General features: G+C 45.7%; 1 protein-coding gene across 1 annotated transcript in view; it reads left to right on the top strand.

The window, feature by feature from the left end:
- IFNGR2 (interferon gamma receptor 2) overlaps positions 1-15,054 on the top strand; it is a 33,798-nt gene that overhangs the window by 11,394 nt on the left and 7,350 nt on the right. Inside the window, exons 3-4 of the mRNA XM_027041688.2 lie at positions 10,137-10,342; positions 14,560-14,705. Coding sequence (XP_026897489.2) covers positions 10,137-10,342; positions 14,560-14,705 — 352 coding nt within the window. The remainder of the gene's footprint in view (positions 1-10,136; positions 10,343-14,559; positions 14,706-15,054) is intronic.

Raw genomic sequence — 15,054 nt, 5'->3', positions numbered from 1 at the left:
TTTTTTTTCTGATTTTAATAGCAATACACGTTCTCTACAGAAAGGCTGGAACACTCGGAAAAGTAGAAAGAATAAAATTAAAACATCCAATGCTTTACAGCCCAAGAATAATCGCTGTTCTCATTTTAGCGTGTTTCTCTCTAGACTTTTTTCTAAATGCATGCACTTGGTTTGAAAATGTGCTGGTGTATATGTAAAAATGAAACAAAGCTGGGGTTGTGCTTTTGGGTCCTGCTTCCTTTTTTCTTTTTTTTTTTTTCAACTGAACGTACTTAAATGTCTGAGCGCTTTTTCTCATGTAATTATCTCTGTGTAAACATTTTTACTGCTCGTTTTATTATATGATGTATCACACATGATGTATTTCACTCTTCCCCACTCTCGAGTGTAGACAGTCGAGAGTTGGAGGCTGCTGGAGGTAGTGCCCTCATACATAAATCATCTGATTGTTTTCTTACATTTGTAGCAGAGGAGCTGCAAGGTCAAAGGGGACACTTACCATTTTTGGAAGTGATCTAACAGCGGCTGTAACAGTAGAGCATGTAGCTGCCCAACTGTTTAACAAATAATTTACGTGGTGTTTCCTGTGCACCAGGTCCCAGCACAGACACTTTACCGATGCCCGCTGGTTCAACAGGTGCCAGCACAGACACGTTACTGATGCCCACTGGCTCAACAAGTCCCGGCACAGACACTTTACTGATGCCTGCTGGTTCCACAGGTCCCGGCACAGACACTTTACTGATGCCCGATGGTTCAACCTTCATGACAGCTCGGGGAGACAGACACCGTAATTTATCCCCATTTTATAGATGAGGGGACCAAGAGAAGCACAATGACTGGGATTTCAACCCAGGTAACCTGGCTCCAGAGTCCAAGTATTTAACCACTATGCTGTGTCCCCGCTTGTGGTGAGGGCTGCTTTCAAAAGGAGCTAAATTCAGGGACAGAGGCAGTCCATAATGGATGCATGGTGAGGGGGAGCCAGCGTGACTTTCTGGGCGAGGCTCAGACGGCTGATTGAGCGTTAAGAGCCCAGGACCAGAGGCCGGAGGCTGGCTCCAATGGGGCCATGCTCTCGAGGCTGTGTTCATCTAAGCGCCCTTTGTTTTCACCCTTTGCGAAGACAGCATGCAGAATGCAGCTTCCTTTTCCACTCTTCCTTCCCCCCCCACCCCAAGCTGCTGGTCTTCCTGCGTCAGCTGCTGTTTCAATTTGGATGGTTTCTTCCCCTTAAAGCCCCGTGGTGGAGAGACATTTTTCAAAAGCAGTTCTGAGAAAGGGCCAGCTTTGGAGGAGAGGCAAGGATGGGGAACATGGGTGGGCCGTTCCCCGGTAAATCGGGAAATGAGCCTTTGAAATGTGGGGCGCCTTTTGCCCAAGTTCAGCAGCTGGGCTCTGCCGGGAGAAGATTAGAGCAGCTAGAAGTATCTGCACAACTTACCCGTTCTGAGATCACTTACCCCTTGGGAAGCTCACTCCCAATCGAAGGGGGGGCAGGTAGCCTGTGCTTTGGGATCTCCCTCCCCACCAGGGTCTGGGGGTCCAGGGCTCGGTGGTCATGTGAGTAGGGCAGGCATCTTCCGTGGAAACCCTGGCATGCACCTTGAAGCGGCCTTCATCTTGCCACTTGCCACTTGGCACTTTGACAGAAGAGCCTCCAGTCAGGATTAGAGGAAAACTTAGAAGCACGTGTGGTGTGTGAAAGCCGCCGACAGCCATCCCCAGCCTCATCTCTTCTGTCCCCCCGGCCTTGCTTTCAGGCCGGAGTTGTTGCGTGGGGTGGGGGTACAGCCTGTCTTTACAGGGGACACTGGCTGCTCCCCGCATTGAGGCTTCTAGCAGCCACCTACCTGGTTTTTCTCAAGTCTGTCTCCTGAGGTCAGAGGTCAGAGCTGGAGAGTAGCGTCCCATGTGGGGGTGTGGCACTGGGGCTCTGGGGAATGCATTGTCATTTACAAGAATATATGGCCTTGTATTTGGCAGGGTTTTCCTTTTTTTTTTAAGTTTATTTATTTATTTTGAGAGAGAGACAGAGCGAGCGGGGGAAAGGCAGAGAGAGAGGGGGAGAGAGAGTCCCAAGCAGGCTCTCCACTGTCAGTGCAGAGCCCGATGTGGGGCTCGAATTCACAAACTGTGAGGCCTTGACCTGAGTGGAAATCAAGAGTTGGATGCTTAACGGACTGAGCCACCCAGGCGCCCCAAGAATATATGGCCTTATGGGGCACCTGGGTGGCTCAGTGAGTTAAGCGTATGACTTCAACTCAGGTCATGACCTCGTGGTTCATGAGTTCGAGCCCCACATTGGGATCTGTGCTGACAGCTCAGAGCCTGGAGCCTGCTTCGGATTCTGTGTCTCCCTCTGTCTGCCCCTCCTGCACTCACACTCTGTCTCTCTCTCTCAAAAATAAACATTAAAAATATACATATGTATATTTTTATGTATATAAATATGTATATGTATATTTGTATATACATGTATAAATATATATATGTATATATATATATATATATATTAAGAATATATGGCCTTGTATTTGACAGTGTTTTCATATGGGTGAGGCAGATTCTCTCTCTTTTTTTTTTTTTTAATATATGAAATTTATTGTCAAATTGGTTTCCATACAACACCCAGTGCTCATCCCAACAGGTGCCCTCCTCAATACCCATCACCCACCCTCTCCTCCCTCCCACCCCCCATCAACCCTCAGTTTGTTCTCAGTTTTTAACAGTCTCTTATGCTTTGGCTCTCTCCCACTCTAACCTCTTTTTTTTTTTTTTTTTTCTTCCCTTCCCCCATGGGTTCCTGTTAAGTTTCTCAGGATCCACATAAGAGTGAAACCATATGGTATCTGTCTTTCTCTGTATGGCTTATTTCACTTAGCATCACACTCTCCAGTTCCATCCACGTTGCTACAAAAGGCCATATTTCATTTTTTCTCATTGCCACGTAGTATTCCATTGTGTATATAAACCACAATTTCTTTATCCATTCATCAGTTGATGGACATTTAGGCTCTTTCCATAATTTGGCTATTGTTGAGAGTGCTGCTATGAACATTGGGGTACAAGTGCCCCTATGCATCAGTACTCCTGTATCCCTTGGATAAATTCCTAGCAGTGCTATTGCTGGGTCATAGGGTAGGTCTATTTTTAATTTTCTGAGGAACCTCCACACTGCTTTCCAGAGCGGCTGCACCAATTTGCATTCCCACCAACAGTGCAAGAGGGTTCCCGTTTCTCCACATCCTCTCCAGCATCTATAGTCTCCTGATTTGTTCATTTTGGCCACTCTGACTGGCGTGAGGTGATACCTGAGTGTGGTTTTGATTTGTATTTCCCTGATAAGGAGCGACGCTGAACATCTTTTCATGTGCCTGTTGGCCATCCGGATGTCTTCTTTAGAGAAGTGTCTATTCATGTTTTCTGCCCATTTCTTCACTGGGTTATTTGTTTTTCGGGTGTGGAGTTTGGTGAGCTCTTTATAGATTTTGGATACTAGCCCTTTGTCTGATATGTCATTTGCAAATATCTTTTCCCATTCCGTTGGTTGCCTTTTAGTTTTGTTGGTTGTTTCCTTTGCTGTGCAGAAGCTTTTTATCTTCATAAGGTCCCAGTAATTCACTTTTGCTTTTAATTCCCTTGCCTTTGGGGATGTGTCGAGTAAGAGATTGCTACGGCTGAGGTCAGAGAGGTCTTTTCCTGCTTTCTCCTCTAAGGTTTTGATGTTTCCTGTCTCACATTCAGGTCCTTTATCCATTTTGAGTTTATTTTTATGAATGGTGTGAGAAAGTGATCTAGTTTCAGCCTTCTGCATGTTGCTGTCCAGTTCTCCCAGCACCATTTGTTAAAGAGACTGTCTTTTTTCCATTGGATGTTCTTTCCTGCTTTGTCAAAGATGAGTTGGCCAAACGTTTGTGGGTCTAGTTCTGGGGTTTCTATTCTATTCCATTGGTCTATGTGTCTGTTTTTGTGCCAATACCATGCTGTCTTGATGATTACAGCTTTGTAGTAGAGGCTAAAGTCTGGGATTGTGATGCCTCCTGCTTTGGTCTTCTTCTTCAAAATTACTTTGGCTATTCGGGGCCTTTTGTGGTTCCATATGAATTTTAGGATGGCTTGTTCTAGTTTCGAGAAGAATGCTGGTGCAATTTTGATTGGGATTGCATTGAATGTGTAGATAGCTTTGGGTAGTATTGACATTTTGACAATATTTATTCTTCCAATCCATGAGCAGGGAACGTCTTTCCATTTCTTTAAATCTTCTTCAATTACCTTCATAAGCTTTCTATAGTTTTCAGCATACAGATCCTTTACATCTTTGGTTAGATTTATTCCTAGGTATTTTATGCTTCTTGGTGCAATTGTGAATGGGATCAGTTTCTTTATTTGTCTTTCTGTTGCTTCATTGTTAGTGTATAAGAATGCAACTGATTTCTGTACATTGATTTTGTATCCTGCAACTTTGCTGAATTCATGTATCAGTTCTAGCAGACTTTTGGTGGAGTCTATCGGATTTTCCATGTATAATATCATGTCATCTGCAAAAAGCGAAAGCTTGACTTCATCTTTACCAATTTTGATGCCTTTGATTTCCTTTTGTTGTCTGATTGCTGATGCTAGAACTTCCAGCACTATGTTAAACAACAGCGGTGAGAGTGGGCATCCCTGTCGTGTTCCTGATCTCAGGGAAAAAGCTCTCAGTTTTTCCCTGTTGCGGATGATGTTAGCTGTGGGCTTTTCATAAATGGCTTTTATGATCTTTAAGTATGTTCCTTCTATCCCGACTTTCTCAAGGGTTTTTATTAAGAAAGGGTGCTGGATTTTGTCAAAGGCCTTTTCTGCATCGATTGACAGGATCATATGGTTCTTCTCTTTTTTTTTTGTTAACGTGATGTATCACGTTGATTGATTTGCGAATGTTGAACCAGCCCTGCATCCCAGGAATGAATCCCACTTGATCATGGTGAATAATTCTTTTTATATACCGTTGAATTCGATTTGCTAGTATCTTATTGAGAATTTTTGCATCCATATTCATCAGGAATATTGGCCTGTAGTTCTCTGTCTGGTTTACGAATCAAAGTAATACTGGCTTCATAGAATGAGTCTGGAAGTTTTCCTTCCCTTTCTATTTCTTGGAATAGCTTGAGAAGGATGGGTATTATCTCTGCTTTAAACGTCTGGTAGAACTCCCCTGGGAAGCCATCTGGTCCTGGACTCTTATTTGTTGGGAGATTTTTGATAACCGATTCAATTTCTTCGCTGGTTATGGGTCTGTTCAAGCTTTCTATTTCCTCCTGATTGAGTTTTGGAAGAGTGTGGGTGTTCAGGAGTTTGTCCATTTCTTCCAGGTTGTCCAATTTGTTGGCATATAATTTTTCATAGTATTCCCTGATAATTGTTTGTATCTCTGAGGGATTGGTTGTAATAATTCCATTTTCATTCATGATTTTATCTATTTGGGTCATCTCCCTTTTCTTTTTGAGAAGCCTGGCTAGAGGTTTGTCAATTTTGTTTATTTTTTCAAAAAACCAACTCTTGGTTTCGTTGATCTTTTCTACAGTTTTTTTAGATTCTATATTGTTTATTTCTGCTCTGATCTTTATTATTTCTCTTCTTCTGCTGGGTTTAGGCTGCCTTTGCTGTTCTGCTTCTATTTCCTTTAGGTGTGCTGTTAGATTTTGTATTTGGGATTTTTCTTGTTTCTTGAGATAGGCCTGGGTTGCAATGTATTTTCCTCTCAGGACTGCCTTCGCTGCGTCCCAAAGCGTTTGGATTGTTGTATTTTCATTTTTGTTTGTTTCCATATATTTTTTAATTTCTTCTCTAATTGCCTGGTTGACCCACTCATTCGTTAGTAGGGTGTTCTTCAACCTCCATGCTTTTGGAGGTTTTCCAGACTTTTTTCTGTGGTTGATTTCAAGCTTCATAGCATTGTGGTCTGAAAGTATGCATGGTATAATTTCAATTCTTGTAAACTTATGAAGGGCTGTTTTGTGACCCAGTATATGATCTATCTTGGAGAATGTTCCATGTGCACTCGAGAAGAAAGTATATTCTGTTGCTTTGGGATGCAGAGTTCTAAATATATCTGTCAAGTCCATCTGATCCAATGTCTCATTCAGGGCCCTTGTTTCTTTATTGACCGTGTGTCTAGATGATCTATCCATTTCTGTAAGTGGGGTGTTAAAGTCCCCTGCAATTACCACATTCTTCTCAATAAGGTTGCTTATGTTTATGAGTAATTGTTTTATATATTTGGGGGCTCCCGTATTCAGCGCATAGACATTTATAATTGTTAGCTCTTCCTGATGGATAGACCCTGTAATTATTATATAATGCCCTTCTTCATCTCTTGTTACAGCCTTTAATTTAAAGTCTAGTTTGTCTGATATAAGTATGGCTACTCCAGCTTTCTTTTGGCTTCCAGTAGCATGATAAATAGTTCTCCATCCCCTCACTCTCAATCTAAAGATGTCCTCAGGTCTAAAATGAGTCTCTTGTAGACAGCAAATAGACGGGTCTTGTTTTTTTATCCATTCTGATACCCTATGTCTTTTGGTTGGCGCATTCAATCCATTTACATTCAGTGTTACTATAGAAAGATATGGGTTTAGAGTCATTGTGATGTCTGTAGGTTTTATGCTTGTAGTGATGTCTCTGGTACTTTGTCTCACAGGGTCCCCCTTAGGATCTCTTGTAGGGCTGGTTTAGTGGTGACAAATTCCTTCAGTTTTTGTTTGGGAAGACCTTTATCTCTCCTTCTATTCTAAATGACAGACTTGCTGGATAAAGGATTCTCGGTTGCATATTTTTTCTGTCTAGCACACTGAAAATCTCGTGCCAATCCTTTCTGGCCTGCCAAGTTTCAAAAGAGAGATCAGTCACGAGTCTTATAGGTCTCCCTTTATATGTGAGGGCACGTTTACCCCTTGCTGCTTTCAGAATTTTCTCTTTATCCTTGTATTTTGCCAGTTTCACTATGATATGTCGTGCAGAAGATCGATTCAAGTTACATCTGAAGGGAGTTCTCTGTGCCTCTTGGATTTCAATGCCTTTTTCCTTCCCCAGTTCAGGGAAGTTCTCAGCTATTATTTCTTCAAGTACCCCTTCAGCACCTTTCCCTCTCTCTTCCTCCTCTGGGATACCAATTATGCGTATATTATTTCTTTTTAGTGTATCACTTAGTTCTCTAATTTTCCCCTCATACTCCTGGATTTTTTTTATCTCTCTTTTTCTCAGCTTCCTCGTTTTCCATAACTTTATCTTCTAGTTCACCTATTCTCTCCTCTGCCTCTTCAATCCAAGCCGTGGTGGTTTCCATTTTGTTTTGCATTTCATTTAAAGCGTTTTTCAGCTCCTCGTGACTGTTCCTTTGTCCCTTGATCTCTGTAGCAAGAGATTCTCTGCTGTCCTCTATACTGTTTTCAAGCCCAGCGATTAATTTTATGACTATTATTCTAAATTCACTTTCTGTTATATTATTTAAATCCTTTTTGATCAGCTCATTAGCTGTTGTTATTTCCTGGAGATTCTTCTGAGGGGAATTCTTCCGCTTGGTCATTTTGGATAGTCCCTGGAGTGGTGAGGACCTGCAGGGCACTTCCCCTGTGCTGTAGTGTATAACTGGAGTTGGTGGGCGGGGCCGCAGTCCGACCTGACGTCTGCCCCCAGCCCACCGCCTGGGCCACAGCCAGACTGGTGTGTGCCTTCTCTTCCCCTCTCCTAGGGGCGGGATTCACTGTGGGGTGGCGTGGCCCGTCTGGGCTACTTGCACACTGCCAGGCTTGTGGTGCTGGGGATCTGGCGTATTAGTTGGGGTGGGTAGGCAAGGTGCACGGGGGCAGGAGGGGCAGGCTTAGCTCGCTTCTCCTTAGGTGATCCACTTCAGGAGGGGCCCTGTGGCAGCGGGAGGGAGTCAGACCCGCTGCCGGAGGTTTGGCTCCGCAGAAGCACAGAGTTGGGTGTTTGCGCGGCGCGAGCAAGTTCCCTGGCAGGAACCGGTTCCCTTTGGGATTTTGGCTGGGGGATGGGCGGGGGAGATGGCGCTGGCGAGCGCCTTTGTTCCCCACCAAACTGAGCTCTGTCGTCCCGGGGCTCAGCAGCTCTCCCTCCCTTTGTCCTCCAGCCTTCCCGCTTTCCGAGCAGAGCTGTTAACTTATGACCTCCCAGACCCTAAGTCGCGCTTGCTGTCTGAACACACTCCATCCGTCCGGCCCCTCTGCTTTTGCCAGCCAGACTCGGGGGCTCTGCTTGGCCGGCGAGCCGCCCCTCCGCCCCGGCTCCCTCCCGCCAGTCCGTGGAGCGCGCACGGCCTCGCCGCCCTTCCTACCCTCTTCCGTGGGCCTCTCGTCTGCGCTTGGCTCCGGAGACTCCGTTCTGCTAATCCTCTGGCGGTTTTCTGGGTTATTTAGGCAGGTGTAGGTGGAATCTAAGTGATCAGCAGGACGCGCGGTGAGCCCAGCATCCTCCTACGCTGCCATCTTCCCCCTGGGATCGAGGCAGATTCTCTTTAAATGGGCAGCTATGAGGTAAATGAGCCCACACTAGGGGGAAGTATGAGTGGGGTTTGTATGAACGCAGTATCTTTCCTAAGGTATTGCCTATAGAGGCTAAGTTTGAAGAGTTAACATAAGTTGTAGGAGTGAACGGGGAAAATATTTGCAAACCCTATATCTGATAAGGGACTTGTATCCAGAATAAAGAACTCTTACAACTCAACAATTAAAAGACAACCCAATTAAAATATAGAGGAAGGATTTGAGTGGACAGTTCTCCAAAGAAGATGTACAAATGGCCAACAAGTACATAAAAAGATGCCCAACATCATTATTCACCAGGGAAATGCAAATTAAAACCACAGAGATATACCACAGCACACCTACTAGGATGGCCATAATAAAAAAGGCTTAACAAGTGTTGGTGAGGATATGGAGAAATTGGAGCCCTTGTACATTGCAGGTGGGAATGCAAAATGGTGCAGCTGGTTTGAAAGGTAGTTAACAATTGAGTTGCCATATGACCCATCAATTCCACTCCTAGGTATTTACCCCAGAGAATTGAAAAGTTATATTCACATGGAAACTTGCAAGTGAATATTTCTTAGCCTTATTCACAACAGCCAAAAAGTGGGAACAACCGACATATCCATAAACAGATGAAGGGATAAACAAAACGTGCTATATCCATATGATGATTATTCAGCCGCAAGAAGGGATCAAGTACCGGGGCGCCTGGGTAGCTCAGTCGGTTAAGCGTCAGACCCTTGATCATGGCTCAGGTCATGATCTTACCGTTCTTGAGTTTGAGCCCTGGGTCAGGCTCTGCGCTGATGGTGTGGACCCTGCTTAGGATTTTCTCTCTCTGCCCTTCTCTCTCTCTCTGTCTGTCTCTCAAAATAAAGAAATAAATAGTTTTTAAAAATTATTTAAAAAAAGAGAAAGGATGAAGTCCTGATACATGCTATAACGTGCATCACGCCTGAAAATATGCTGTGTTTAAGGAGCCGATCAGAAAAGACCATGCAGCTTATGTCCTTATGAGAGTAGGCAAACCCATCGAAACTGAAAGTAGATGATTAATGGTTGCCTGGAGCTTGGGGGATTAGGGCAGAACTGGGAGTGAGTGCTAGTAAGCACGGGGTTTCCTTCGAGGATAATAAAAATGTTCTAAACTTGATTGTGGTGCTGGCTGCACAGCCCTGTGAATCTACTAAAAGCCATGCTTTTATGTATGCTTGTATGCTTTGGTTTTTTTTTTTTTTTAGTATTTTATTTTATTTTATTTTATTTTATTTTATTTTATTTTATTTTTGAGAGAGAGAAACAGAGCATGAGCAGGGGAGGGGCAGAGAGAGAGGGAGACACAATCTGAAGCAGGCCCCAGGCTCTGAGCTGTCAGCCCAGAGCCCGACGCGGGGCTCGAACCCATGAACCGCGAGATCATGACCTGGGCTGCAGTCGGATGCTCAACCGACTGAACCAGCCGGGCACCCCTGAGTTGTACACTTTGAATGGGTGAATTATATGCTATGGGAATTGTATCTCAGTAAAGCTCCTTTTGAAAAGTCAGCTCTGGCGAAAGTGTTGGAGAAGAGCGAATTCTGTGAAGTGAAATCCTCTTTTCCTTTTCAGCCGTAGTAGCAGTACGTGGTATGACCTCGGTGACAAGGGGGAGGTAAACTGTATGAACATCACCACAACAGAGTGTGACTTCACCCGCAAAGGCAGCTCAGTCTTTCTGCGACCGGAATTGGACACCTTTTTACGTGTTCGAGCGAAGGTAGACGACCTGGTTTCTCCATGGCTGACAGTGCCTTCTTTCCGGTACTGTAGGAATGGTAAGAGAACTTGGCTGTGAAACGTCCTTTATCACTTCCAGGCTTTCTTCACTTTCGTCCTCACTGAACAGTTTTGGCCCCGTGCACCTCAGTCTTGCTTCTCACCCCACATAGCCAGCAAACAGGTGGATTCATGATGGTCAAGTCCAAGTACTGACCGTGGAGGCCGACGCTAGAGGAGCGTGATTTACCAAACCAGGGGCTGGCAACCTACAGCCCGTAGGCCACGTCCAGCCCACCGGCTTGTGGTTGTAAGGTTTATTGGAACAGTTTCACCATCTTTTAATAACGTATGGCTTGTGGATGCCTTCAAGCTACAGCAGTAGAGTTGAATAGTTGCAACGGAGATTATCTGGCTTGCAAAGCCTAAGTTTGCGCTGGCACTTTACTGAAAAAGCTTGCTGACCTCTGGGCTGGATGGGATACCAGTATGTTGGCTTCACTGATCACTCTTAACTCTTCTGGCACAACTTCCTTTATGTTCGAAAAAGACTTTAATTCAGCCTTGAACAAGTGCCTGGCACATAGTGGATATTCAGGAAAGCTTGGTTGAATGATTGAACAAACGTGCTTCCAGAAATTGGAAGGGGGCATAAGAAATGACAGAGAGTAATTTGTACATTTGCTCCTTCCGTGATTCATTTTTCACACGGTCAGCTGTGCCCCGGGTTTCTTCGGTGTTTATGGTTTATGCAGACATAAAGTGTGGAATCCTGATTCAAACAAACTAAACACGTATAAGACCAGTGAGGAAATGTCACCGTCTAGCTATTTGATGATCTGCATAAGCAATTATTGTTAATTTATCTTAGGTATTATAATGGTATTTTATGTTTTTAAAGCTGGGGGCGGTGTCTTTTCTTTTAAAGACACATACTGGAGTATTTACACATGAAATGATGTGATGTTTGAGATTCGTTCATAACAATCCAGAGTGTAGGAGGCTAAGGGCAAGGTGGATGGGCACGCGGGCAACAAAATTGGCCGTGACTTGACGGTTGATCAAAGCTGGGTAATGAGTACCTGAGCTTTTGTTGTGAGCTTCGCCTTACTTTCTACATGTTTGAAATGTTCTGAGATAGGAAGCTAACAAAAAAAAGTCAACCATCTGTGCTAGATGATGCAGGGAAGGAAAAAGAAGACAGTGTGATCCCTGCCAGCTGATCGTCTACTGTGGACAAGTTATTTGTCCTTGAATAGAGAACCAGCACACATTTGAGCTGTGAAATGTCACCTAAGTGGGAATTAATTGAAAGGAAGGAAAGGAAAGGAAAGGAAAGGAAAGAAAGGAGAGGAAAGGAAAAGAAAGGACAGGAAAGGGGAAAAGGAAGGAAAGGGAGGGAGGGAGGGAAAGTGGTGGTTACTGGGCACACCCAGGAGAGGAATGGGACTAGAAGCAAGCCCCATCCTGAAAGTCTTTGGTCCATCTCTGCTCTCTGTCCTTCGAGCCTGAGCTGGGGAGCAGTGCCCCCAGGTGATTACCAGCTGGGTTGTTATCCTCTGCCCGTCGCTTATAAAGACCAAGGCAGTTGGGTCCTCGGGGCCCCATCGCTGTGTCCAGCACTCATGCTCTGGGGATAGAGAACCAACAGGAAGATGCTTTCCCAAGCGTTTGGCGGGGGAAGAGGAGCTGGCTGCAGGGGGCAGGCTGTAGCATCACGCAGACCTAGGTTCAGATCGTGGCTCTACCGCTTACTCGCTGCGACTCTGGGCAAGGACAGTCACCCCCAGGCTTCCGTTTCCCCCTCTGGGAACCGCCTTCTGTGCTTGGCCACACGGATCTGTGGGGACACATGTGAAGTCCACGTGGCCTGGTTTACAGTCAGAACTTAGTGCATGGAAGTTGTACCCACAGTTACCCACGGATAACAGACTTCCTTCCATGTGCCAAGAGAAGGCAGATTGTGTCCCCCTCAAGAGACAGGTGTCTCAAGTTGGTGCCAGATTCCAGACCCAGGACTCTCAGAAGGGTACGTCTTTCAGCGCTGACCTTCCAGCGGATTAAGTGACTGGTCGCGACTGGCGCCCTTGCTTCCAGGCCCCCTTCCCATGTGTGAGTCACAGAAGAGTCTAGAGAATATGCCCCACCGAGGTGAGAGGCGTGCAGCAAGTGGCCGGGGCCTGCAGGTCAGTGGCTCTCATGCTCCAGCCGCTTGGCTGCAAAAGGGAAGCTTGACAGAGTAAATGCCAGCGTCTGTGAGCATCTGTGGATCTTGATCTCCACCCTCTGAGATCAGAGGGCCTGGGTGCAAACCCTGCAGGGACCAGTTACTTTTGCACAGAGAAGGGCAGCTAAACCAGATGCCTAAGCCTCGCCAACCTGGGAGAGCCCAGGGAAGAGCACAGAGGCATAAGAGAAATCCTCCCCCACTGTGATGAGCACGGTACTGCACACAGTGATACGACCGTCTGCAGGTATAAACGGTGTGTGTGGAAACAGGCCTCTTAAGAACTCATGCAGCCTTGGGGCGCCTGGGTGGCTCCATCGGTTAAGCCTCCGACTTCAGCTCAGGTCATGATCACACAGTCCATGAGTTCGAGCCCCACGTCAGGCTCTGTGCTGACCGCTTGGAGCCTGGAGCCTGCTTCGGATTCTGTGTCTCCCTCTCTCTCTGCTCCTCCCCTACTCGTGCTCTGTCTCTCTCTGTCTCTCAAAAATGAATAAACATTAAAAAAAAAAAAAAAAACTAAAAAAAAAGAACTCATGCAGCCCAACTTCTACTTTGATCCGAGTTTCTCTGGTTAATTACATGCTTTAAGTGCCTACTTGAGAAATGTTGTAACTTTTAATGCATAGCGCTTGGTGAGTCCTAGTCCTCGGGTCCTGGAAACTATAAGCAAAGCTGTAACAAGTAGACTTACTATGGCACTATTCTCTGCTACACTAGTTCCCTGTTACTATATATCTTTTAAATGTTTTTTAACATTTATTTATTTTTGAGAGAGTGTGAGCAGGGGAGGGGCAGAGACAGAGGGAGACACGGAATCAGAAGAGGCTCCAGGCTCTGAGCTGTCGGCACAGAGCCCCACACCAGGCTCGAACTCACAAACCGCGACATCATGTCCTGAGCCGAAGTCGGACGCTCAACCCACTGAGCCACCCAGGCGCCCCTCCCTGTTAACTATATTTGAACATAGTGTTACAATAAGCGAAGGGACCTGCATTCAAAGGTTTGGAAATGGCACTCTTGTTCATTTGTAAAGAAACTGTAAAAATGTGTATTAAGTACGTATACGAAGTATATAGGTAGTAGATAAGGACTAACAAAACCCCTTCCTCCTCTGCGTGAAAATTTGACCTTTGGGTAACCTTCCAGCGGCTTCTCTGGAAAGTGGAGAAAGCTGGCATGTCGGCCGTGTTCCTTGGCATCACCTATGTCAACATGAGCCCTGACTGATAAACTGCATCTCCCTGGGGACCGTCCCAAATACCTCTTAGGAAGCCATGTTCGGGGCCGAGTACAGCGATTTTTGTAACTGCGCGTGTCCCTTGTGGGGACTCTGGAAACTCCCTGCAGAGCTACTGTAAGAGATACTGGCTCTTGGGGCTTAACCCAGGAGGTTCCTGTACTTGCCTGTCGTGGGTCTCTCTTTGCACGGAAACTGTGTCCTCGGGGGGACCAAGGGCACCAGCTCTGGGCCTCCAGGTAGATGGCTGCAAAGGACCCCTCCCTCCACTGAAGACAGGAAGCCCCCGGTGCTACCCTGTGGCCCTGCTGGGCTTCCTACCCTGTAGCCGTCCAAGTAAAGCCCAGAGCAGTCTCTGGTAGTCTTATGTGCCTGGATGCGATCTCATTGCATTTATAAATACACGTATGTGTGTGTTTACACACTATATATATATACATATATATATATATATATGTGTATATATATATATATATACAATTATGTATTTTTAATTTTTTTTAATGTGTCTTTATTTTTGAGACGAGAGAGACACAGAGCACAAGCAGGGGAGGGGCAGAGAGAGAGAGGGAAACACAGAACCCGAAGCAGGCTCCAGGCTCCGAGCTGCCAGCACAGAGCCAGACGCGGGACTCGAACATGTCAACCGTGAGATCATGACCTGAGCCAAAGTCGGACGCTCAACTGACTGAGCCACCCAGGCGCCCCTAAAATCATATATTGTGTGATTTATAAAACATACATATATATGCGTGTATGTGTATATGTTTACGTATATTTTTTTGCCTTTGTTTGTCATTCTATTTCAGTTACCGTCGGGCCTCCCGAAAACATTTGGGTGACGCCAGGAGAAGGCTCCCTTATCATCAGGCTCTCCTCTCCCTTTGACGTCCGTGCCTTCTCGGCCACTTTTTTGTATTATGTCCATTACTGGGAAAAGACAGGAATCCAACAGGCAAGAGCATTTTCCTACCTTGTTTTTAATTTTCTTTCCTTTGGACTTCCTGATACAGCGAAAGAAAGTAGACTTTAAAATGGATGGGGAGGGGGGCGCCTGGGTGGCTCAGTCGTTTGAGCGTCTCTTGATTTCGGCTCAGGTCATGATCCCGGGGCCGTGGGCTCGAGACCTGCGTTGGAGCGTGAAGCCTGCTTGAAATTCTCTCTCTCTTTCACTCTGCCCCTCGCCCCTGCTCACGCACGCTCTCTCCCTCTCTGTAACAAAAAATAATAATAATAAATGGACAAGGGGGGCAGAGCGTCCCAGCATTGCCTTCGAGTCTGAGCCCTGAATCAGCTTTAATCCT

Source organism: Acinonyx jubatus, chromosome C2, assembly GCF_027475565.1.
Source record: "Acinonyx jubatus isolate Ajub_Pintada_27869175 chromosome C2, VMU_Ajub_asm_v1.0, whole genome shotgun sequence".
In the NCBI taxonomy this organism is placed as follows: Eukaryota; Metazoa; Chordata; class Mammalia; order Carnivora; family Felidae; genus Acinonyx; species Acinonyx jubatus.
This window is presented reverse-complemented; position numbering and strand designations above follow the sequence as displayed.